Raw genomic sequence first — 24,215 nt, 5'->3', positions numbered from 1 at the left:
AAATTTTGCACGGCAATTCTGGACTTAAGGAGCCATCCAGTCTTTTCCACCACACCACAGCTTCAAGGTTAAGTACATGATTGATTTTGTAACTTTTCATATTATTTTATTTTCCTTTGTCAAAGGTGGGCACTTGGTGTCTCATATCGTTCCTTTGCCATTTCTTTTGGCAAAGTCCCCTGCTGCTTGCGTGTTCTTCTCTGGACATGGTTTGATGCTGGCTATGAGTCTCCAAGGGCATGAGTTGCTTTACTGGCACCTTGGAGGTCCTTATAAAGCAACCCAGATGGGAGTCCGAGGGCCTGGAGTTCAATCCTCTCTTCAGCACCCTGGCAGGTGACAGCACAACCTCCAGGGGCAGGGAAGAGGGGGGTGTAGGGAGGAGAGATGAGGGAGCCAAAGGAGGAGACATGGGGACTGTGTCCTTTCCCCAACATGCCAACACTTGGGAGCTCCTTGGCTTCAGCTTCTTCTTTTTAAAATGGGGTGAATAACAATCATGAGCAAGTTTAGCAACAAAAACTGTATTGAGCATTTACCATGGGCCTGACCCTGTGCTTAGTTGGTACTTCACAGCTCTCAGAATCCTCTGGGTCAGATTCATTCTCACTCCCTCTGGTCCACCACATACTCTGTGCTTCTCAACTTTTTTCCCAATCTTCAATTTGTTTATTTGTACAAATTTATGGGGTATATGTGCAGTTTTGTTACATGCATAGGTTGGTAGTGGTCAAGTTAGGGCTTTTAGGGTACTTATCATCCAAATTACATTGTACCTATTAACCAATTTCTCATCATCTTCCCCCACAAACACACACTCTCACCCTTCTGAGTCTCCATTAGCTATCAATTCACACTCTACATCCATGTGAATGCATTGCTTTTAGTATTCACGTAAGAGTGAGAACTTTATACTGCACGTTTTTGTAATCTATTGCTGGTATAACAAACTACCCCCAAAATTTGTGGCTTAGAATAACAACTACTTTTTTGTGTGTGCCTGTAGTCTGGGCTGGGCTCAGCTTGGAAGTTCTTCTGCTGCTCTTCAAAAAGGCATGAACACTGAGAGACCATCTCAGCACACATTGGGCTATCTGACTCTACCCATCCCCTCCCAGGAGTGGAGCTCCTTGGGGGCAGGGGCTGTGTCCCCTGGGCCAGCACAGTTCTCAGCACAGAGTTGGGGGCTTAGGGAAGAGGAAAGAAGAGGCAATTCCCTAAACAGGAGTCAGGAAACCTGAGCTCTGGACCTGTTTTGCCACAGCGTGATGTTCGGGCCAATCCCTTGCCCCTCTCTGGACCTCAGTTTCCCCATCTACCCATGAGAGGTTGAACAGATCTTTCAGACCTTTTGTATGCAACTGGCATTCTGTGATTGCACAGGCAGAGTCCAGCATCCTTGATAAGGCTCAAAGGCCCCAAGGGCCTCCCCTAACCCACTTTGCCAACCACAGACCCCAGGGCCCAGCCATACCCCACTTCTTGCTGTTCCCTGGATAAACTGCTCCTAGGCCTCTGTTCCTTTCCTTGTGTTGTTCCCTCTGCCTGGATGATCATACTCTTCCCCACTCATCCTTTGAGGGCACAGTGTACATTTTTTTAAACCTCATTTGCAGAGGTTGAGTTGGAGACACACATTCATCATCCATTCTACACAAGGCTCTTCTCTTGCTTTGCTTTTCCCTTCATACCTAATTCCCACTTCTCTCTCAACCTTCGACATGGTCACTCCTCCAGTGTGCCCCATACATGTCACATATTTATCTATCCTTATTAAACATTCACTCCTCTATCAATGGTGCCTAGGCTACCTCCCACTCTCCGTTTTCACAAGCAGCACTATAAATGTCCTTGCTCATCTTTCCTTAGGGACCGACAGGAGAGTTTCTCTGCAGCATATACATTTAGGATTGGGACTGCTGGATCACAGGTATAGTAATTGGTCTAACAACAAAACAGAAACTAACTGAGTATTTAACACAGAGGGACTTGGAATGCAGGGGATTAGTTACTTGGGGAATGGAGAATACAAAACTGCTTGGGGATAGGGAGTCAGTCCAGAAACTAGTAACAGCAGGAAACGGCCATCTTCCCTAGGCTGGAGGGACAGACGGGGGGAGGTTAGCTGGTAAAGCTGGCATCACAGCTGAGCCACTGGGACAGAGCTGGCCCTTTGGAAGAGATGCAGCCACTGCTTGGAGATGCCACCTAAGACCAAGAGAGAGAACACTCTGGCTTCTCCCTTCCTCTGCCAGTCTGCAGCAAGATGGCAGAACAGGAAGTCCCAGATGCACATGTCAGTCATCACCCCAAACTGCCACAGCTCAGTGCTGAGCGGGATCCCATTGGCCATGATATCTCTCTCAGGGTGAAAGAGCGGAGCCTGTCAGGGCCTCTCAGTGGAAGGCAGCTGACAAGGAGCCTGGGAAATGCCGTCTAGGGACCAGATCCCCATGACGACTGGACAGCAAGAGGATGAGAAACCCATCTCAGGGCACACAGCCTGGGGCTGGCACCTCAAGCAGCACATACCCACTTCCCTAAAATATGCCAGGCTGCTGTCTGGATGGCTGTGCCAGGGAACATGACCCACATCCTTGCCAACACTTAGCATTATCCATTTTTCTAATGTTTAAAGTTGATGGGTATAAAATGGAGTCTTCTTGTAATTTGCATTTCTCTCAGTTACTGGTGAGGTTGAGCCTCTCTTCATATACTTGTCAGCTAGTCAAGGTTCTGCTTCTGCGAACTACCTTTTCTTGGTTTGCAAATATTTCTTGTAGAATCTAGCTATGAATCCCTTGTTACAACCTTGTCAAATTGAGACACTCCAAATACCATCTCCCTATGTCCTTTGTTTAAACAGAAATCTTTAATTTTTATGTAATCTAATCTATGATTATGATTTGCCTTGAGACTTGTGCTTTTGTCTTGTTAAGTCTATTCCCACTTACCAGCTCTCTGACCCTGGCAGGTCACACCCTCAGTTTCCCATATTGCAGTTCCACAAGCCTCTAACCGCAGAGGGAAGAAGAACCTTGGTTGTTTCTCCAGATTTTCTACGAAGCCCAATTTCAAGCTATTGTCTCAGGGAGATGTTCTCTGTCTCTGCTTCCAGGCTGAGTGTTCATCACTAAAGAAGATTTTGTTTTCTGGGGTGTTAACTTCCCAGAGAACATACTAGACATCGTCATCACAAATAACACTGCAGTTGGAAACAGCAAGGCAGAATATGAAGGAAAGATGTACGTAACAAAACTGGCTTCCAAACCACATCCCTCTCAGGGAACTGCAAGAAAAGAAAGTAAATAAAAAGTTGAAAGTTAGCATTTCTCAGTTCCCACATGTCTTAAGGGAATCTACATGCTTCAAATTCATTTTTATTCCCTTCATGTTCTTAAAGGGTTCGGAAAGCGACACATTTCATGGTTGTGGAGAGACGGATAGAGCCTTGGACTCACATGGCAGACGGAAGCCAGTCTGACACGCAGCTGATCTGTGATCTTCCACAACTCGCTCCACCTGTCTGAGCTGCAGTTTCACCCCAGCTTGCAAAATGGGTTTTACCACATATACTTTTCCTTAAGAAGCTTCAACTGGAGAGTGGAAATGGAAGTGCTTTGCAACTTTTACAAATTTTTTAAGCATTTACTGTGTGCTAGGCACTGGGGATACTTTTTCTCATTTAATCCTCACGAACACTACAGGAGGGATTTATTATCCCCATTTTACAGGTGGGAAAACCGAGAGATTCAGAGGTACAGAGAGATTAAGTAACTCCTTCAGGCTCACACAGTTGGGATTGCTATGCCCCTGCCCTTAGTTGGACTGGAAACATGGAGCTTTTTAATTTGGGGACCTCAGCTCTCTTTAGTATCTCTCAAGTTCTTCCAGACTAAAACATGCCATCTTCCTCCCCTGGGAACGAGGTTAGAAACAAATCGCAGACAGTGCTTTCCAGGTCTTCCCTCCCCGACAGCTTAGGCAGCTCCTGAAGCCCTGGCAACCCCAGGGATCCCCAAACCTGGCTGCGGAGGCTTGGGAAGTCCTCCGAGGCAGCTATAAGGTGGTTTCCATAGCTCCAAGCAAGTGGAAAAGGGATGGGAGGACCTCACCTATCCCAAGGGGCAGAAGGCGAGTGAGGGCCCCAGAGGTGCAGCTTCCCATGAACACAACAGGACCCAGACACAGCCCTCGGTGACAATGTGGTCAGGGGCTTCACCTAAGGGTGAGACTTCCCTGAGCTCTGCAGGGCCAGGAGATTGTCCAGCTCCACAGTCCCTGCCTCCACTCCCAGGAGATGAAGCTGCCTGTACCCCCGTGGGTGAACAGAGGACGAAGGTGCTGGAGGGCACGACCTGCATGTCAGAAGGTGTGGTGCGGTGGCTTGGAGTAAACACAGCCATGGATGAGTGCTCTGGAGCTACCCTTGGGTGCCACTTGCCAGCTTAGGCTAAGGGTCCTGGGGCTATGGTTTGGGGTAGTGTTCTCAGATGCCCCCCTCCCCTTGAGGCTGGATGGAGACCATTTCCCTCCAAGCCCCATTCACAGGAAACTCCCAGGTCCCAGCCAGCAGGGAGGCGAAGGGCCCAGCCTCTCAATTCAGGCTCATGTCAGCCGATGAACAAGGAGCAACGGGTCTCCTTTCCTTTCTTTGAAAATGGTTATCAAGTCACAGAATGTCAGCTGGAAGGAACCCCAGAGATGCTCACATTGAACTGCCTTATGGTGCACGTGGGAAAACAGGCTCAGAGAGGGCAAGTAGCTGCCACTCTGGGCCTACATTCCCAGCAATGCTCTCTGCTTAAATGATTCCTAGCAGCCCCATGATAAAAGTGCTCACCCCCACGAGACCTCTGCTGGATTTGGGGGCTGTAATGAAACTGGGATAGTCCTCCAGAATTTGAAAACTTAAAGGCATAGCCCTTTTGATTTTAAAATTTCATCCTGATTTCTTTCGGTTCGTATCATTTACAGAAACATTGCTTCTCCCAAGAAAACAAAGAAATGATGGCTTCCCCGTGAAATCCCTGGGAGGTGTGGGACTGAAGACACGTTCTGCTTCCCGCCTCACAGAGCCCATGGGGAAGCAGAGAAATCCCAAGCCCAGGGCTTCCCAGGGAGCGACACTACGATGCTGGAACAAACATCAAAGGAAGGTGTGATTGCCCAGTGGAAAGTGGTGAACTGAGAGTTGAGAGACTTAGGTGCAAGTTGCAGTTTTGTCATTGGTTTCTTGTGTGACCTTGGGCAGGCACCATCCCATTCTGGGTCTATTTAACCACCCATAACCTGGGGCAAAGGAGACCGGATGCTCTCTAAGTGCCCTTCCAGTTTTAGCACCGACAGGGACCCAGGTTTCCCTTCTGTCGCTGGGCACCATCTCTACCTTTCCGCCGTGCTTGCAAAGCCTGGGAAGGGGGAGGGGTGGGTGTTTTTCTTCCATTTAAGCTCAAATTTATTAAGTGACTTGTCCATGTTTCTCTGGAAGTGACAGCTGATGAACAAGGAGTTCCTGAGGTGCTTTGTCCAGATCCAACCATGGAAATCAGGGGAAAGACAAAAAATTTCCAGCTTGCTCTGGGTTGACGTAGTTGCTAGAGGATGATGTTAATTCTGCTGTTTACAGAAATAAGTCCAGTGTGAGTCGAAGCTTTTTGGTGTTTAAAACCAGATGGTATTTCCTGCCTTGATCAGCCTCAGAGCTTTGGTTCCCATGGCAACCCTGAAGTTCCACCTACTGCAACTTCCCAGTTCTCCAAGCTTCTTCCTCTTCCACCATCGTGCCAGGGTCCCTGGAGAATAAAGCCACTAACTAGCGTGTGCATAGCCCTTTACAGTTTACAGCACACTCCAGCATCTATTGCCTCGTTTACTCCTCACCACAGCCTTGCTAGATTTTACAGATGGGAAAACTGAGGCCTCGGAGATGAAGTGATCTGCCCTCTTATCCCTCAGTGGTGTCAGTAGGACTCAAACTCAAGTTTTCTGACACTCGACCCAACCTGGGGTCCACTAAGCCAGGATGAATATGAATACCCTGCCCTGCAGGCCTGCTTTGCTTATGAAACCTAAATGGTCAATTCCATAAATGAGGTAGGTCAGGGTCAAGGTATGTCATCTTCAGGCAAGTTACTTAACTTCTCTGTTTGCCTCACTTTGCTCATCTGTAAACTGGGTACTAATAACGGTACCTCTGGATGGAGGAGAGGAGTAAATGTGCATGGGAAAGTGCTTACTGGAGTTGAAGGAGAAGCCTGGGTGAGTCTCGGTTCTACCCCAACTATCTATGCGACATTGCTTGCAGAAGCTGTTTCCCGTTTCCCCCTCTGTGTAAGAGGTAACAGTATCAGAGTGCTCACATGATGTTGTGAATAAGATTAATGTACCACTGCTTTGCACACCGCAGTGTGTATATGCATCCCCTGGGGACTGTGCAGGGTCTGCATTTCTTATAAGCGTCCAGGAAATGCCAAAGCTATTGGTCCATGGACCCCACTTTGTTTTTGTTTAGAGGCAGGGTCTTGGGTCTCTCACCTAGGCTGGAGTGCAGTGGTGCCATCATAGCTCACTGCAGCCTTCGAATGCTGGGCTCAAGTGATCCTCCTGCCTCAGTCTCCCTGGTAGCTGGGACTATAGGTGTGCGTCACCACACCTGGCTGATTTGTTTTGTAGAGATGTGGGGAGAAGGGGAGAGGGTAGGGGACAGTGGGTTTTGCTATGTTTCCCAGGCTGGTCGTGAACTCCTGGCCTCAGCGATTCTCCCACCTCAGCCTCCCAAAGTGCTGGGATTACAAGTGTGAGCCACTGTGCCCAGCCCACAGACCACACTTTGAGAGGCAAGGCTGTAGCTAGAAAAGCACTACTCAAGTGTCATGAATGATTAATTATGCAGAGAGCCATGCCCACATCAGCAGGAAGCTCAAGGAGTTTCGAGAGCTCACTGGGAGTGTGAGCAGGAGCCCATCTGGAGTTTTCCCCAGGTGTGAAACCCTGACAGAGTGCTCCTTAGGCCCCCAGCCCCGGGCTCTGCACATCCTGGAAACCCCATGGGCTTCTGCTGACAGCTACACTTGATTTTGGGGCTCTCAACAGAGGACATAAACACAACAATGTGTTATATCTTGCACAACAGAATCGACTCATTGATAATGACTTGCACAATTCTTTAAAAATAAAAATGAACTTTCTAAAACTAAAAAAGTCAAGGTGACCCAGGAATACTAAGTGATCTATGTTTCAGTGCCTGACAGAAAGGGGACTGATGTAGACCTACTACACAGCTCTAACAGCCTGTACCTTCTGCTTTTTCCCCCCCCAATTTTCTTTGCTGTCTTCTTCCTTACACGATTATGGTTTATAAACTGAATTATGGGTATTGCTACACAATTAACAAATATTTTCCATTCATTCTCACCATAAATCTGGCCAGTGCCTTGCTGGCCCTTGTCACAGGTCCATAACCTAGCTCTGTGGCTGCTGACAAGGAGATCATACGTCCTGACCTCCTTTGGGGCATCTACCTAGGAGGTGAGAAGAAATGAATCGTTAAAAGCTTCAGATGCTGAGGACACCTGCCCTGTGCCAGGCACCGTGCTGGGCACTCGGACTGTCTGTCCTCACACCAGCCCTCAGAGCCAGGACTGTTATTGCTCCCGTGGGTCACAAGCTCCATGAAGGCAGGGACCTTGCTGAACTCCCCTGGCACCTCCCCAGTGCCCACCATGGTGTGCCACCAGTGCCTGCCCACCTGGTGCTCCCCACGCTGCCCCCGGCAAGCCCAAGGCTCCAGGTGGCTGATGGAAGTTCCCCTGGAAGATCTGGTCTGACGCAGGCTCTTGACTGCTGCCCCTTGTGAGCATGTGCCCAGGCAGCTTTCCCAGTGGCCACCTCATTCTATAGAAGCCACCATGACTTTGATGGACAGCTGAAGCTCTAGCGCCTTCTTCGTGGCTGAGGCTCCCCTCCGAGCGTGCACAGCCTGACCACTTAGGAAGCCCCTGTCACAGGTCGGCTCCCTGGGATGCACACTCTGAGATCAGCCTCAGCTGTTGCCTAGGGACTGGTCTCTGGATGGGCACCTGTGGAAGGGGGTGGGGGCAGGACTGGGTGGGACGAGGGGCTGTGGGCTGTGGCTGAGGTGGAGGAGCAGGTGGGAGGGGTGGGAGGCCACAGGCTGGGGCCCCTTGAAGGCATCGACACTTGAACAGGTCCCTTGGAGTGGGCATCCATGCCAATGCCTCTACGCTTCTGAGAACACTCATCCGCGGGCTCAAAGGGAGTGTTTCTGATTGTGCTGAAAGTGGAGACAATTGTTCCACAAAAGAGCTGTGAGCAAGAGAAGCAGAGATGCTTGAGAGAGGAAATGAGAACCAGAGAAGTGGCAAGAGGGCCCCAGCATAGGCAGTGACTTGGTGCTGGGAGACCGGCCCCAGGACCAGACCAGCCCCACCCCATTCGGGGTGTATTTGTGAAGCATTTTCTGTGCTGGGCCCTGGGAACGCTGGCGTGAAACCCTCGGTGCACCCACATCCCCAACTAAGGGGCACGTGCATAGGGGAGAGAGAGGGAGGAAGACCCCAGAATGGCCATGTGTCCCTCAGACTGAATGGCAAAGTAGAGAAGGTACAGGTCAGCCAGGTCACTAGCCCCCCACTTTTTATGGTAATATAAATGGAATCATATTATACAATCTGTGGCCTTCTGTGTCTGGTTTCTCTCACTTGGCCTGATGTTTTCAGAGTTCACCAGGCTGTAGCATGAATCAGTACTTCCTTTCCATGGCTGAATAATATTCCATGGTGTGGATACACCACGTTTTGTGTGTCCACTTCTCAGCTGACGGATATCTGGGCTGTTTCCACCTCTTGCCTATTGTGCACAGTGCTGCTGTGAGTATCTGTGTGCAAGTTTTTGTCTGAATATCTACTTCCAGTTCCTTGGGGCATCTACCTAGGAGTGGAATTGCTGGGTTGTCTGGTCATTCTATGTTTAACTTATGGAGGAAACACTCCCCCTTCTTTCTATAGCTTTTCATAGAACCACAGGGCTGGAAGGGACCTCAAAAGTGACTAGAACAGTGCTGCTCAGATTTCTGGATTCCACACACCAGTAAAACTAAAACTACCATCACCATACCCCACCTCCCAAAATAGGAGGGACTTGTCAAAATCAAGCTATAAAAAATGAACATACTCAGTGTCAGGCAAACTCATTGCCTTGTACTGTTTGCTCTTGTTTCACCTCCACCTGGCACTGGCGCCTGGGAGCCACTCCCCGGGGCCAATCCCCTCTCCAGCTCCCTGGCACAGGCCTCCCCCCTCCCAAAGCTCTGATCCCTAGAACATTCCTCTTCTTCCTCATGGAGCACTGGCCCCATGCCCACGGCCTCCCCAGTACCCTTCCTTGCCTTCTGGGGCCCCAGGGTCTCACTCCTCCTTCCACCTCCCCAAGGCTCCCTAGGGCTGAGCAGCCAGCGTGAGGCATTGAAACTAGGGGTGCCCTCAGCACTCGCCCGACCTGTGAGAATTCTTAAAAGCAGCAGAGAGAATCACCACGCTATTTATAGTATTTCACAAGCATCCCCCTCCCCCATTGTGAACAAGCAGCAGAGACTAAATGACATTTCATTTATTTGTGGTGCTGTTGGCTGGGCTGTGCCAATTCACTGTTACCCTCTGTGCTGACAGGCAGCAAGACTCGCGATGAGAACCTGTGCTCTGAGGTGAGACCTGCACTCAAACTCAACTGTCCCGTGTTGGCCATGTGACCTCGGTAAAGTTGGCTAACATCTGTGTGCCACAGTCACCAAACTGATTGAAAGAGAATGAATGTTCAGGCTGCCTCTCAGGGTTATTGTGAAGATGAGGCAGGTTGACTTCTAGAAGCTTCTGGCACACCCCACGGGCTTGCTACATGACAGCCATCAGTAGAAGAAATCTGAGCGTTTTATGCCTTTGATGAGCACAAACTGGGAAGACAAATTCACCGTTATTTAGTATGCACAGTTTGACAAACAAAAATCTTTCAAAGAATCAAGTCTGTGCCTGAAGATAATGTTTGATGGTGAGGATGGAAACCCACTCTCTAGGGCTGAAATGGTGTCCTGGTCTCTTACCAACGGATATCGTGGCCTTAGTAAGGACTTAGGGTGTGGCCAAATCCTGACACAGACACCGGGAGGGTGGGGACGAGTCTCCCTGACAAGGGTGGCCATGCCTGTGTCTACCAGCCCTGGAGAGGAGGTTCCAGCAGGGCCCAGGAAGCTGGGAGGGACCCTGCACTCCACTGGGCTGGGAGATGCGCTCTGCATGGGGAGGAAGCCAGGGCACAGGGGGCACTGAGACAGGTGAACCGGGCCAGCTTTGTGCTCTGTGCGCTACTGTGACCCTTCGCGTTTGCTTCCCCTCTGCCATTCCCAAGCCTTGGTGAACATCTGTCTATTTGGGATTGGCTCCTCGGCCAAGGGGCTGAAATTAAGGCAGGGTCTAAATCCACACTTAAGGTGCATGTTAAGGAGGCGCAGAGCCCCCCAGGGCCTTTGGGGAGCCTGGCAAGCCCTCAGGAAATATCTGACTAGTGAGAAACTCCCAAGGGGAGGTGACTCAGCACCCACCTTACCCGGGGGATTTTCTCTCGCAGCCCAGTCCTGCAGAATTTGGTATCAACTTTATTAGGGAAAACATCAGGTCTCTTTACATGTTGAACAGGTTCTACTGGTTAACAAGACATGATTAACTTGCTTGGAACAGACAAGGACAGACAAGGGATGGCACCTTCATTGTGGGTGGCAGAATCTTCTTGGGAAGGGTCCCGGGCCCTTCGGGAGGCACTTACTTGGAAGCACAAGTCAGTGTGGATGTCCACAGCCATCCAGCCTCAGGCCTGGCTGACGTAACAATGTCTTCAGACAGCTCCATGGCAAGAGCAAATGAGAGAGTTCCCTGCCCCTCTCTGCCTGCTGCATCCGCGCCTACAGTTTGGCCGGACTGTCTCCTTTCTTTCTGTCCACCTTGCTAGGAAGCCCAGAGTCAAGCTATGATGGAGTGTGGGATCCGAAGGTCGACCCTCTTGCTGTCCCGCTCTGGCTCTGATGCCAGCAGAGCCATCTCAGCTGCCGCTACCTCTTGCTGGAAGTGGCTTCTTCTGGCCTCACCCACCCTGCCATAGCTTCATTAGGGTGGGGGAGAGAAGAGAGGGGAGAGGAGAGAGAGAGAATTTAAAACTGTGCAACTATCTCTGAGATTTCTCACATCTGTACAGCTCCCACAGTGTGAAAAGGGTTTTCTCACTTTCATCTGATCTTCAGCACCTTGGGAATTCTTATCCCCTTGTAACCAAAAGGGAAACTGAGGCTCAAAGAGATGAAGAAACATATCCAACATTACCCAGTGGGAAGTGGCTGAGCCAAAACCCAGTGCTAGGTCTGACTCTAGATCCAGTGCTCTTTCCAGGATAACAGATTGCTCCAACACATTCCAAAGGACCACAGATCAAAAAAACATGTATCCAACTTACCCGACCATATATTACCCACAAATGTTACATACTGCTTTTGCATGTGCTGCTCCCAGTCTGGGGTTCCCTTCTCTTCCCCGCCTGCCAGCCATGCCCAGACCCGCCCTCTAGGACCTAGTTCCGGTTCTTTCCTCAGAGCCCTGCCTGGGCTGGGCTGGAGCCGTCACTGATGACTTTCCCTGTGCCGTGCACCAAGCACCTCTACCACTGCACCATTTTTCTATGTGCTTGTCTCCTCTAAGGTCCCAAGGTTCCCCTGAGGGCAGAGATGAGTCTTTTTCGTCATGGGTTTAGACCACAAGCATGGGGCTGGTGCAGGGTGGACGCTTAGTAAATGCTCAGTGAACCAAAGATGAAAAAGTAAATGTTCTCTTTGCAAAACCAGCTGGCCTCCATATAATGGCCTGGCACTGCAGCAAGGAGGTGGGAGCCCTGCCCTGCCAGTGGGGGCCTGGACACCCAACATACACCAGCAGGACACTGCATGGATGCTGGGAAACCATGCCTGCCACCCAGCAGGAATCCCGCAGGATGGAGAGCCTCATGAGCAGAGTCCCCACCATCTCAAAGTCGGGGGACTCCCCCACCCTGATGTCCCACTGCCAAGCAGGCCACCTCTGCAGGGGGAGAGGGTGCTACCAAGGACCCTGAGCCAGCTGAGGTGCTCCGGCACCCCATGCCCCACCCCCAGGGCTGGGAGGGCTCATGGCTGCTACTGTCCTACTCAAGCGGGGCTTCCCCAATGGAGTCTTGCAAGAGCACCCTGGAGAAGTGTTCTGTGATCAGATGGGTGTGTGAAATGCTACAAGCTCCGTGGCCCCACAAAGAGGCCCTACACACACCTGAGCGCTGAAGGTCATGAGACGCCCATAGCAAAGACGACCATGCAGGTTGGCTTTAACCCAGTGTCTGCCAAACCCACTTGATCATGGAACCTTGTACCACTTTCACATACACACCCCCTTAATTTTCTTTATGAAAAACCTATTAATATCCTGTGGAACTAGTGTGCTTCCAAGGAGCACACTTTAGGAAATGCGGGTGAAGAGTCACCAAGCAAGGGAGATACTTCTTGTGGAGGGGACAGCCTCTTGGAGATGGCTGGGGACACACGTAGGGTGAGAAGGGTCCCCAGGAGGGAATGAGCAAGGTCCAGAAAGGGTGCCAGGAACCTCTCACCAACCAGCACACAGGTGCCTGGAGAAAAAACCTTCGACATTTGAGTCCAGTAAAAAAGACAAGAAGAGGCATCATCTGGAGTCTCAGTCTTCCTGTCTGCAAAATGGGAATAATAAGCCCTGCTCTGTCCAGGGTCATCCAACGAGATCATGGAGGTGTGCATTTGTGGAAAGTGACCCGCAGCACAGCACCTGTGTATTGCAGGTGCTCAATCAAATTTACCTGAGTGAGAGCTACATTAATACACGGGTCACCAAAACACAGGATCTCAGTGAAAAGCAGGCACAAAACTGCAAAGCATCTAACACCAGGGGCCATGTATTTCAGAGGCAGACAATTCTAGGTCTATGGACAGCCCCTGAAGATATCAGTAAATTAAAACAGTGGGAATCCCTAGTGCTTCTAGCTCAAGAATCTCCAGGAATTGGTGGAAAGGCACAGGCTTGGAGGCCGGCAGGCCTGGTTAACCCCAGATCTGCTCCTTCCGAGCTGTGGAACTGGCGAGCAGCTTCCTTTCCCAAAGCAGCTGTTTCCTTGAGGTACAGGAGGCAGCTGAGCAGTGCTACCTCCAGTGGGGCGGTGAGGGTGAAACGACAATGCAGTAAAGCTGCCGGCACACAGTAGGTGATCAAGAAACGTGTCTCCTTAAAGGAGGATGGGACCTGAGGAAGCTTCACAAAGATGTGTGTCAGTAATGGCCCGACTGAAATGTTTTATGTTCAGTCATGTGGAAAACTGACTTCTGTGGGTGGAAGGATGGGAGGATGAAGAAGGAACAACACCCACTGGGCCTCAGGCAGAGGGAGGAAACCACGAGGCTCTGGGCAGTACGGTAACGATCGCCTCTGAAAGGCGGCATAGTGGGATGGGCTTTCATGGCTGGGGAGGGACAGATAAGAGATGGCACCTCCTAAGGAGACCAACACGTGGCCCAGCACAGCTCGTGGTAAAGATTGGAATTCTGTGAAGGCCACCATCTATTGGGAACTTCTTGCAGATCAAGCACTTTATGCACACTGGCTCCAAGATCCAATTAAGATACCGAAAGCCAGAACTGAACCTTGAACCTGAGTCCAGAGCGCAAGCTCTTTCCACTGTACTGTGTCGCCTCTCCATGTGGGGTCCCTGGCCTGTCCAGATGCTCAAGGGTGGAGACCAGCCCTGGCTTGTGCCTGCACACTCAGCACCCAGCATGTAACAGAAATGCGGCAAGCACTGGCTGCGTGAATTACTCACTGGAAAACATTTCGGAAAGCAACTGGCTTTTAAAAGTCAGAGCCCCTGTAATACAACATGATATGGTTGGAAACTACGCAGGACAATTCACTTTTGAGAATTGTAGCATTAACAGGATCTAGAAAAAAATTCCAAATTCTGCACTTCTTTGCCTAGAAAACTTGAGCACCACAGTCCTTTCTCAATGGGACATATTGGACTTTGGAGCCCTCTTGCAGTGCAGAAAGCCCAGAATGATACGGGATGAGCAGCATGGATGGAGTATCAGAGCATCGTCTCCTTCCACCCTCTGTCTTGCAGATGAGGAAAGAGAAAGCCAGAAGTAAGAAGGGTCCACACAGCAGGCCTCCTCTATTTTTCCTACATAAAAGGCTATTGTTGCAATAAAGAAAAATGCACTCAACATACACATCCCCAACGCCTGTTGCATGATGTATGCAGCAGGTGCTGTAAAGTGCTAGAGCAGAGTCACATACAAAGCACTAAGGGACCCCAGTGGCTAGAAGGGAGTCAAGAAAGGCTTCATCTGATAGGTGACTTAGACCAGGAGAGACAAGCCGGAAGTTTTAAGGGAAGTTGTGGCAGGGAGGGCTAATCTCCACCAAAATAAGCACTCTCCACCGAAGTTTAAAGTTGTTGCTGGGAAGCTGCTAGCTGCATGGAGACTACACTTCCCAGCCTCCTTTGCATCCCGGTGGCCAAGGGAGGGTGAACGGGAGTGTGTCAGTGAAGGACAAGTTAAGAAGTGGCTGGGCCTTCTCCACCATCCCCTTCCCTTGCTGCCACCCAGAAGCAAAGACTCTGGGGCTCCTGGAGCACATGATGAAAGGAGGTGGGTCCCCGAATTACGACGTGAAACCACCTGCAACCAGCAGCAGCCCTACTGGACTGAGATGTGAGACTCAATCTCCGTGTGCTGTTGGTCGTTCTAGCAACAAGCACTACCGACCAACGCAGCAGCGGGACACAGGGTGTTCCAGGCAGAGGGTGCAACGCGACTGAGGCACAGCGGTGTGACAGAGCGGGGAGTGTGTCCAGGAGCAGGGGCTGGGCCCTGGCTCTGTGAAGGTGGAGGTGGGGTTCAGAGAGCTCACGCTGGTGGCCACAGGAAGGAGGTCACGTACAGGGGCTGCTGCCAGGAGCCCTGGTGTTGCTGGCACTGCTCTCAAAGGAAGAGTGGAAGTTGTGAATGGTCTCCTGTAAAATTTGTCTCTCGCGTCCCTGTGGAGGAAATTGAAAACAGACACAAAAAGTCTTGTTAAATCTTTTAACCATTAATTCAATTGACACAGTGCTGTTAATGCTCAACTCATACTCGAAAAACCCATGGGTGTATTGGGGAAAATAAATTACCTAATTGAAAGAGCACCAAGCTTAATAAAAACACACTGAGTCAGGCTCTCCCCAGCACGGCCATCGCAGCCTGTCAGCACTGGAGAGGCCGCGGGGACACGGGAGGCCGATCCCCTGGACCAGGACAGGAGGCAGAGCCCAGAGGGCAGGACCAGCTTGTCCCAGGCATGTGGCCTGGAAGGAAGGTCTCCTCCCAGCCTGGCTCCATATGTCTTTCCAGCCTCTAGATTTCCAGAGGATTCAATGGGAGCCACCTATCCTCCTGCTATGCAGCGAGAGGCTGAACTGCCTTCACTGCCCCTTGCCCAAAAGGTGTCAGATTCCTCTTCACAGAGATTCCCTTCTCAACCCATCCCTACGACACTCCTGCCCCCCATACATACATTCCAACATGGGAAAAGAGTGGACGTGGATGTTTCTCTGAGCCCAGAAAACATCTTCACTGAGGACATGGCTGGGAGGCAGCGATACACAGAGGCTAAGAACAGAGGCTGGGCTGGCCTGGGCTGGGCGAGGTGGCGCCTGTCATCCCAGCTACTCGGGAGGCTGCAGTGGGAGGACTGTTTGAGCCCAGAAGTTTGAGGCCAGCCTGGTGAGACTCCGTTGTCTCTTTAAAAAAAATAAAAAGAACAGAGACTGGAACCAAACAGCCTGGGTTCAAAGCCCATCTCTCCCATTTAGTGGTTGCATCACCCTGAGAAAGAAACGTAACCGCTCTGAGCCTTAGTTTCCTCATCTATAAAATGGGGATAATAATGGCAGCCCACACAACTGCTGCTGACATCAGACCTGTGTAAGAGGCAGCCAGGTCCTGCCCTCAGCGGGCAGCAGTGTGGATTAAGCATATATTTTTAAAATTAGCAAATAAATGTGGTCAAAATGTTAAGTAAATTAAAAATGTACAATGTCTGGCAGATTGTTCTCTGCTAAGAGTGAAAATGGGGAAAAAGTCGATGGAATAAGCCCAGACTTCAAACTTTCTTTCCTGTCATTTCACTCTGGGTGGTGGTGGGGGTCTTCTCCAGACCCCCAAGTGGACATCTGTGCTGACAAGGCCTCCCAGACCCCCAAGAGGACAGTAAGATTCTCCCTTCATGTCAGTCCTTCCAGGCAAACAAGGTGGAAGAACGCCCTTGGCATTCCATCAGCACACATCTCAGGGCTGCAGGGCAGATGGACAGGGCATGGCATGTGGGGTCAGAGGCCTTGGAGTCCCTCCTCCAGCACTGACCAGTGGTGGCCTCCCAGGCACGTCCCCATTCCGTATCTGTAAAATGGGGATAATGTCACCCACCGGGGCTGCCATCAAGCTCACCCTGAGATAATGAATGGGGCGGCACTGTGCACACTGCAGAGAGCTAAGAAGTAACAGAAGGGGTGACAAGCAGTTTCATTACTGAACACCACCTTGGTCTTAACTGCCTGAGGAATGAGGTCAGGGTGAGACAGGGTCCCAGCACTCGCTGCCTCCTAACCTTAGGAGGGAGCTATAGATGATTAAAATTGTAATCGTTTCCTGCATCCACAGCGAATTCAAGATGATAATAATTGTCCTTTAAAAACTCCTGAGCTTCAAGCTTCAAAGGACCTGCTTGATAATTCTCAAAAGCAAACAAAACAAAACAAAACAAATGGCCATTAAATATAGAAAAAAAGGTTCAACCTACCTAGTATTTCAAAAAATGCACATTAAAACAAGACACATTTTTTGGCCTATCAAATTAATACAGATTAAAAAACAAACTGGTAGTATGCAATGCTGGCAAGGCTGCAGTGAAGCTGGAACTCATACACCCCTAGCAGGTGGGAGTGATTACTGGCTCTCACTGGAAAGTCATTCAGGTGTATATACACCTTGACTCTGACTCTTTGACTCAGTAATTCCACTTTCAGACATCTATTCTGAGAGAATAATTAGAAAGCCTTATATACAAAGTTGTCCACTGTAGCTCTATTTGTATAAAGTTTGGATATCTACATATTCAACAAGTAGGGATTTAAAAAAAATTAATTTTAGTACATCTATACAAATTTATTATATGAAAAGAGAGTTCTTAGTGACATGGGTAGCTGCATATATTTAATGTTAAAGAAAGCAGGATGTAAAATTGTAGATCCAAATTTATCTTAGCCATGTTTAAAAAAAAATTGGACACAAAACACTGCAGAATTTTCTGCCCAAAAGTGAAAGGCATTGGCCTCTGGGTGATTGGATCGTGATTCGTGACTTCTTAAAAAAAATTCTTTTCACAATTTTGGTAATATGCAAATTTAGTAAAATGAATATGCAGTGCTTTGATAAGGACAAAAAGGGTACCAGAAAGAAACAGTGGCTTAGGACCAACTAACTCATCATTTCTAGTGAACCTTCTCCAATACATAACTCATGTGACATTAACACACTAATAAGCAGACTCCCAACTGAAATACCAGGACATGTTCACCTGGAACTTACCTGGCTCGCAGGCTGAGGGTCCACAATGCTTTGCTGATACTATGCCTGATAATGTTTGCTGACACTATTATGTTATTATGAGTCAGGTTTTTGGTTAATACTCACTTAAAAAAAATTTAGGCTAAAATGCTCAAACTTTTTTTGACTGTGTAAGAAATGCATTGTATATCACAACCCTGTTTCATGCAATCATATATAACTGAAGTAAGTTCTGTACTTTCTACCTGCAAAGCTATTGTCTATTCTCCTCTGTTTTCTAAAATGCTGCTTACGAACCATTACATGGATCCCACAACCCATCAGCACACTGCAGACCACAGCAAGACAGACACGGGGGCAAGGAAAACTGGGCCTCCCTCTCGCACACGTCCCTGGCTGGGCTCCACAGCATGTACGGAGCATTCAAGCCACAATGGGTACCCTCTGGGCCTAGCTTGCATTGCAAAATAAAAAGTATGAAGGTTAGAAGGCGAAGCTCATGTGCTGCAGCAATCGTAGAGGCAGGAGCCCCTGCAGCCAGGGCCAGGCAAGTCTGGTCCAGAACAGCCGAGGCCCAGGGCATCTCACGGAAATCAGCAGTGTTCTTGGAAGCCACCTTTGGCCTGAGGAGTTCTTTGCTCATTTTAAGAACCAGCACAGAGTTGTAGCAGTAACTTGGAATAGTGCAGAAGTTAAATTTGTTTTTGTAATATTAAACTTCGTCCTAATCTTGCCTTTTCTCTGTGACACACTAGGCCCCCAAGGAGGACACCAATAGCCATCCCTCTCCCTCTCCTGATGAGGACCCGCTCAGTACAGGATCAGATTATTAGAGAACAGGGAATGCGGGCAATGAATTTGAGAGAAAACTAGAAAAAGGTTCTAGTCTGTATAAACTTTAAGAAAAATGTGCTCCTTTGGGGTGGGCTCAAGATGCCACATTGTCCATTCTGGTGATGCTAGTTAAGTTTCTGAAGGTTTGCAAACCAGCCAAGTCTGTGTTCTTTTTGTGATCCTGGGCCGAGGCGGCCATGGCCACAGAGGGCAAAGAGGAGGTTCTGGATTAGCAGTTGCCATCTGGCCTGTCCTCTCATTGTCCTGGCAGCCAGAACCTTTTCCGTCTTTCTCCTTCCTTACCTGGCTGACACATGGCATCCCCCCACCTCCATCCTCTCTGGGCTCACACACCTGTCCTCTGCAGGCCAGGAGGAGGAAGGGTCCTCTAACTCCTGGGCCACAGCCCCCTCCATCATTCAACCCTCTCCCCCTCAAAGCCCTTGCCCTTACTTGACTGGGTCACCTTTGACCACCCTGAGGGCCTTCATCTGTCCCCTGGGACCTCCTGCATGCCATGGCTCTTGCTCTGTGTTCCAGCCATTTCTTTAGTTCTTTAAATGTGTGACACATCTCACACCGCAGGGCCTTTGCACATGTGCTTCCCTCTGCCTGGTCTTCACTTTTCTTCTACCCCTTTATGCAGTGGTTCCCACTCTTCCTTTAGGTCTCAGCTACCCTGCCACTTGCTCAGGAGTGTCTTCCCATCCCTTCCCTTCCGGCCCCACTCTAAGCCAGGAGCTTTCACGGCACCACCTGCCTCTCCTTTACGTGTGCTGTGGGTGAGCTACACTGAGGCAGTACAGCACGTGGCCAGGACACAAACCCCTGGCCCTGTCACGTACTGGCTGTGTGACCTTGGGCAAACTCTTTAACCTCTCTGTGCCTTGGTTTCCTCATCTATAAAGTGGAACTGACCTTGGCGGCTTTTGCACAGATTAAATGAATGACTACAATATGTGACATGCTCAGACACAGTGCTAGGCACAGAGTGATTCTGAATGCTCAGCACCCACAGTGCCTGGGACACAGCAGATTCTCAAAGCGCCCTTTTTCATGAATAAATCAATGCCCCAAAGACTTTAGTGATTGTTTTGGTTAATCCATCCCCTGCGAGCCACCCTGGGGTTTCTGTTTCCTGGATGATGGTCTTCTAACAGCTGAGACCTGCCCACCTCTGCAATCTCCTCGCCTGCCTCACCTACCTCCCCTCCCCCACACATCTAACAGCAGAGCAGAAGCAGTGCTGGTCTGGAAGTCAGCGGTCACTATTCATCTCTGAGCCTGGGCTTCCCTATTTGTAAAGTGAGGCAGTCCAGGCCCAGGGAACAGGAGAGAAATGCATAGAAACAGGCCATTTACAGAGGAGAAAGAATAAATAGTAAAGTCTTGAGGAAAAACACTCGGCCTTGCAAATGCCTGCAGCAATGCTAACTAAATCACTTTGAAGGATCAACTCATAGACTATAGACCCATAATAATAATGGAGCCAGGCCTGGTTGCTCACACCTGTAATCCCAGCACTTTGGGAGGCCAAGGCAGGAGGATTGCTTGAGGCCAGGAGTCCGAGACCAGCCTGGACAACAAAGCAAGATGTTGTCTCTACAAAGAAATAATAATTAAAAATTTAGCTGAGTGTGGTGGTTGGCACCTATAGTCCCAGCTACTCAGGAGCTGAGGTAGGAGTGCTTGAGCCCAGGAATTTGAGGCTACAGTGAGCTAAGACTATGCCACTGCACTCCAGGCTGGGTGACAGGACAATACGCTGTCTCAAAAAATAATAATGACATGACAACAACAAAACAACCACCTCCAATCCTGGCAGGGCTGGGAGGAGCCGCCTCCACACGCTGTGGGGCAGCAGAAAGGTTAAGATGATGGGGCCAGAAGACCTTGGTGTAGCTTCTGCCTCCTTTGCCCACCACCCTGTGACCTGCACATGGTCCTCCCCTCCCCAGACTCTGCTCACTTGCCACCCAGACAAGCTAAGTGTAAGGACAGCAGCCTCCCTGGGCTGTCTTGAGGACTGATGTGGAAATGTATGCCAAGTGATTTATAAATGATAAAGTGCTACATAAATATTTATTTGCTGCTGGCGCTATACGTCTGTTCAATACTTCTGTGCATAATCCAGCAATATACAGAAAGAACCATAAAAATGGCCATGATGTCTGACATAATCTTGTATCATAGAACATAGCCCAAGGAACAACAACAAATGAAAAAAAAAAAAGAAGAAGAAGAAGAAGAAGAAAAAAGGCAGAGATTCCATTATGGTAACATTTATAATTGTAAAACCCCTGACACGACACTATTGTCCAACAAGTGGGAAGCTGTTAGGCAAAGTATGAAAAAGCAACAGGTAAGCAGGTATTATACATTGTTGCTGGAATGAGAAACAGAAAAATCCATCCTATATTTGGAAAAAAAGCAGAAGGCAAAATGAATAGCCCAATAGCAACTATAATTAACGTTTGCAAAGTGAGTGATGATTTTTTTGGTGTGTGTGCACCTTTGGGTGGATGAGGGGCACTGCTAATCTTTAGCTTTAAAGCTGATGAAACAGAAATTTAACATTAGACAAAAACTTGGGATGCCAACAATAACAACAGTGATTGATGGGTCTCTGTGTGCCAGGTGCTCTGCTAAGCATTTTTAGTCCTTGCAACGACTTCATCACCCTCACCCTGCAGGGAGGCTCAGAGAGGTGTATGCCTTGCTGCAGGCAACACAGCAAGTAAGTGGAGGAACCAGGATTCAAACCCAGGTCAGCCTGACTCCAGGGCTTCTCTGAACAAAGGGCTCTGTGGCCATGGTGCTCCCGTGGGCAATACCTGGCTCTGTGGGTTGAAATTACCCAAGCGAATATTTTAGCTGAGTCTGGGGAGAAACAACCTTATGGGGAGAGAGGTCCCAAGAGGAGACAGACAAGGCCGGGAGGTAGTAAGTGCTCAGTCACGAGCAGCGTGCAAGTGAGGCCAGCTCTGTCGGATATGCCAGAGGAGATGAAGTTAGACTCCCCTAGACCCTAGGACCCCCGCAAGGCTCTCAGCTGCCTGAAACAAGGAAAGAAAAAAGGCTGAGACAATACCTTGCCTGCATTCAGTTCAGAAATGGCTGCCAAAATCTGCTGCCTGGACCCATCTGTCTTGATGCCCAGCTCCTTCAAGTCGCCGTCAGTCAGCGTGAGGAAGGCTTCCATGTCCACCTGGGAAGAGAGGGGGCTCGCCACCATCTGCCCGATGCCACGCTCTTTCATCCCAACCGCAACAGAAATACCGTGATTATAACCTATGGGTGCTCATTAGGAGTGAACTGATTATGATTCACTACTTCCAATTCCTGACTTTATGCTTAAAATGTAGTTGAAAATATCATTAAACACCAACTCTCCTCAGCTCTAGCCCTTGGATTTTCCAAACAGATGCATTTTGGAAAGACCCTTAAATAAAACAAATAAGGAAAATCTTCAAGAGAGTAGTCTTGGTGGCTAAAACGGCAGAAACCCAAGCCCTGCTAGTAGAAAGGTGTGCCGTGTTGCTGCACTTCTAACAACACCAGAGACTGCACAGAAACGTGGGTATATGGTGGTACTCACCTCGCCTCCCCCTCAGAGGACAAGAGAGGAGCAGACTGTGGAAAGACAGAGGGAGGAAATAAGCAGCAGCAATAAAGCAGAGAAGGGCTGAGAATAAGGGTGTCTCAAAACCGTGCAACCCTGGGTTTCTAAGGGTGAGATCCTAACAGCTCTGCCAGCAATGCTGGGCCCTGGATGTGAACTCAGGGCCTCTGTTCCTCTAAGGCAGGATGAAGGGATGGTCGAAAGTGTGTCGGACGAAGCAAGCACACCCACCCTGCTGCATGCTGGATGACAACAGCCCAGACAGAGGGGGACAGAGAACAAGCCTCCACACCTGCCAGAACCCAATCTTGGTCCACTGGAGGCCAGTCTCACTGTCAGGTATGAGGAGGGTGACAGCAGCTAAGACCATGTCGTGCAAAGTACTTCCTAAGCATTTTACATAGACTGAGTCACTTAATTCCCACAACATGACAGGGGTACGTCATTATCCCCATTTTGGAGAGAGGGAAACTGAGGGATGGAGAGCTTTAGCACCCAGAGCCAGAACCCAGGTAGCGGACCCCAGCGTCCCGGCCCTTCTCCACAGTGCCATGTGACCTTCCGATGCTGCAGCTGCACGTTCACCGGTTTTCCCCACGGAGTTTCCGTGATGGCAGCAGCCGCCCTGTTAACATGACTTTCCCTAAGAATTAAGAGATTCTGTCACCTGTCTGGGCCCTTCCCCTGGGGCGTCACCTTTACAGACAATGCTACAGCCTCACAAATCAGACTCCAACAGCAGTGCTCATCTAAGAGATGGGACAAAGAGCTGGCTGCCCACAGCTCCCTCGGCAGCTGGCTCTCGGGAGGTGGAGGCAGCGTGGCCCTCGAGGCAGACAGACAGACAGACGGGGTGCCAATTCCCACTCTGCCGGGGACCTGGGCAGGTGCCTCACCTCAGTTCCCCACCACATAAGTTACAGGGTGGTTGCAGGCTCTACAAAGAGTGTTTATAAAAAGCTTTAGAAACTGTATTTACAAACTGTAAAAGAGACTACTGTACTTTTATATGACACTGGTGTCATTTAAAATAAAACTTTCATAACTTACTGAAAATCCTTAGTTTTTCACTTTATAAGTAGGCTTTATTTTATGTTCCCTCTCACAGAACCAGATTTTTAAAAGTTTTCTTCAAAACATTTGATTTATGTAGAGAGAGATTGTTTTCTGAAATCCCAATTGCCCCTCCCCCCATCCTTCCTTCTCTCTTTTAACAGTCACTTTGCTTTTCTGGATTAAAACCAACCAACCACCCAACCGTGAACCGGGTTTGAGCCAGTGGGGCAGTCTGTGCCTGCAGCCAATCCTCAGCGTGTCTGAGACGCAGGCATTTGCCACCTCTCTGATGGTAACACGCTCCTGACGTCTCTCTGGGACTTCACAGCCCACGACATGCTGAGGGGCAGAATGACCAGGTGACGCAACGCAGTTTTGACGGAAACCTCCTGTCCCCGCCCAGCTGGACACTCGTCTCTCCCCACCACCCCAGGCCTGTAGCAGGGACCCCACACTCAGCCTGGCACCACAGCCGAATCTGGGCACTTCTGAGGTCCCCACGCCTGCCCTCCACCTCCTAGCCGGTTTCTCCCTCCCACTGGTGCTGCCTCACGGGCTCCTCCAACCCGTCTGCCTCACACCAGAGGCCACAGATCTCCCCAGCCCGCGTCTGCCTCAAGCCCGTGGCCGGGAGAGGCAAGTCTACACGTCCAGGCCCCACTCTCTCCTCCAGACGTGCTGGCCTTGGCCCAGCCCCATCCGGGCCAAAGTGCCCGTGGCTCTCTGAACAAGTCCTAACCCTTTTCTCAGATGTCCTTCCAGTCACGCTCTCCTTTCACAAAGCTCAGCTTAACTCTCAGCTCAGGTCTCCTTGGTTCTTTACTTTGTAGACCCCTTATATGGCCTCCCAGAGTGTTCTGGGCATTTGCCAGTACCAGGCTCTGGCAGAGGGCCTGATAGCGGGGCAATGACTGAAGTAGTAAGCGTTTGCTGACTGACTGAATGATCGCACCAACCAGTCAGTCTTCTTCTGCCTCTCCATCT

At 49.7% G+C, this 24,215-nt stretch overlaps 1 protein-coding gene across 2 annotated transcripts in view; it reads right to left on the bottom strand.

The window, feature by feature from the left end:
* Positions 1-10,632: 10,632 nt before the first annotated feature.
* The window catches only part of ANKS6 (ankyrin repeat and sterile alpha motif domain containing 6), a 56,785-nt gene continuing 43,202 nt past the window's right edge, over positions 10,633-24,215 (bottom strand). For both annotated transcript variants that reach the window (XM_045563006.1, XM_045563005.1), the window contains 3 exons: positions 21,645-21,761; positions 15,057-15,153; positions 10,633-11,169 (listed from right to left, as the gene is read on the bottom strand). In XM_045563006.1, coding sequence (XP_045418962.1) covers positions 11,120-11,169; positions 15,057-15,153; positions 21,645-21,761 — 264 coding nt within the window. In that variant the 3' untranslated portion in view covers positions 10,633-11,119. The remainder of the gene's footprint in view (positions 11,170-15,056; positions 15,154-21,644; positions 21,762-24,215) is intronic.

The sequence above is a fragment of the Lemur catta genome, chromosome 10, assembly GCF_020740605.2.
Source record: "Lemur catta isolate mLemCat1 chromosome 10, mLemCat1.pri, whole genome shotgun sequence".
Lineage (NCBI taxonomy): Eukaryota > Metazoa > Chordata > Mammalia > Primates > Lemuridae > Lemur > Lemur catta.
This window is presented reverse-complemented; position numbering and strand designations above follow the sequence as displayed.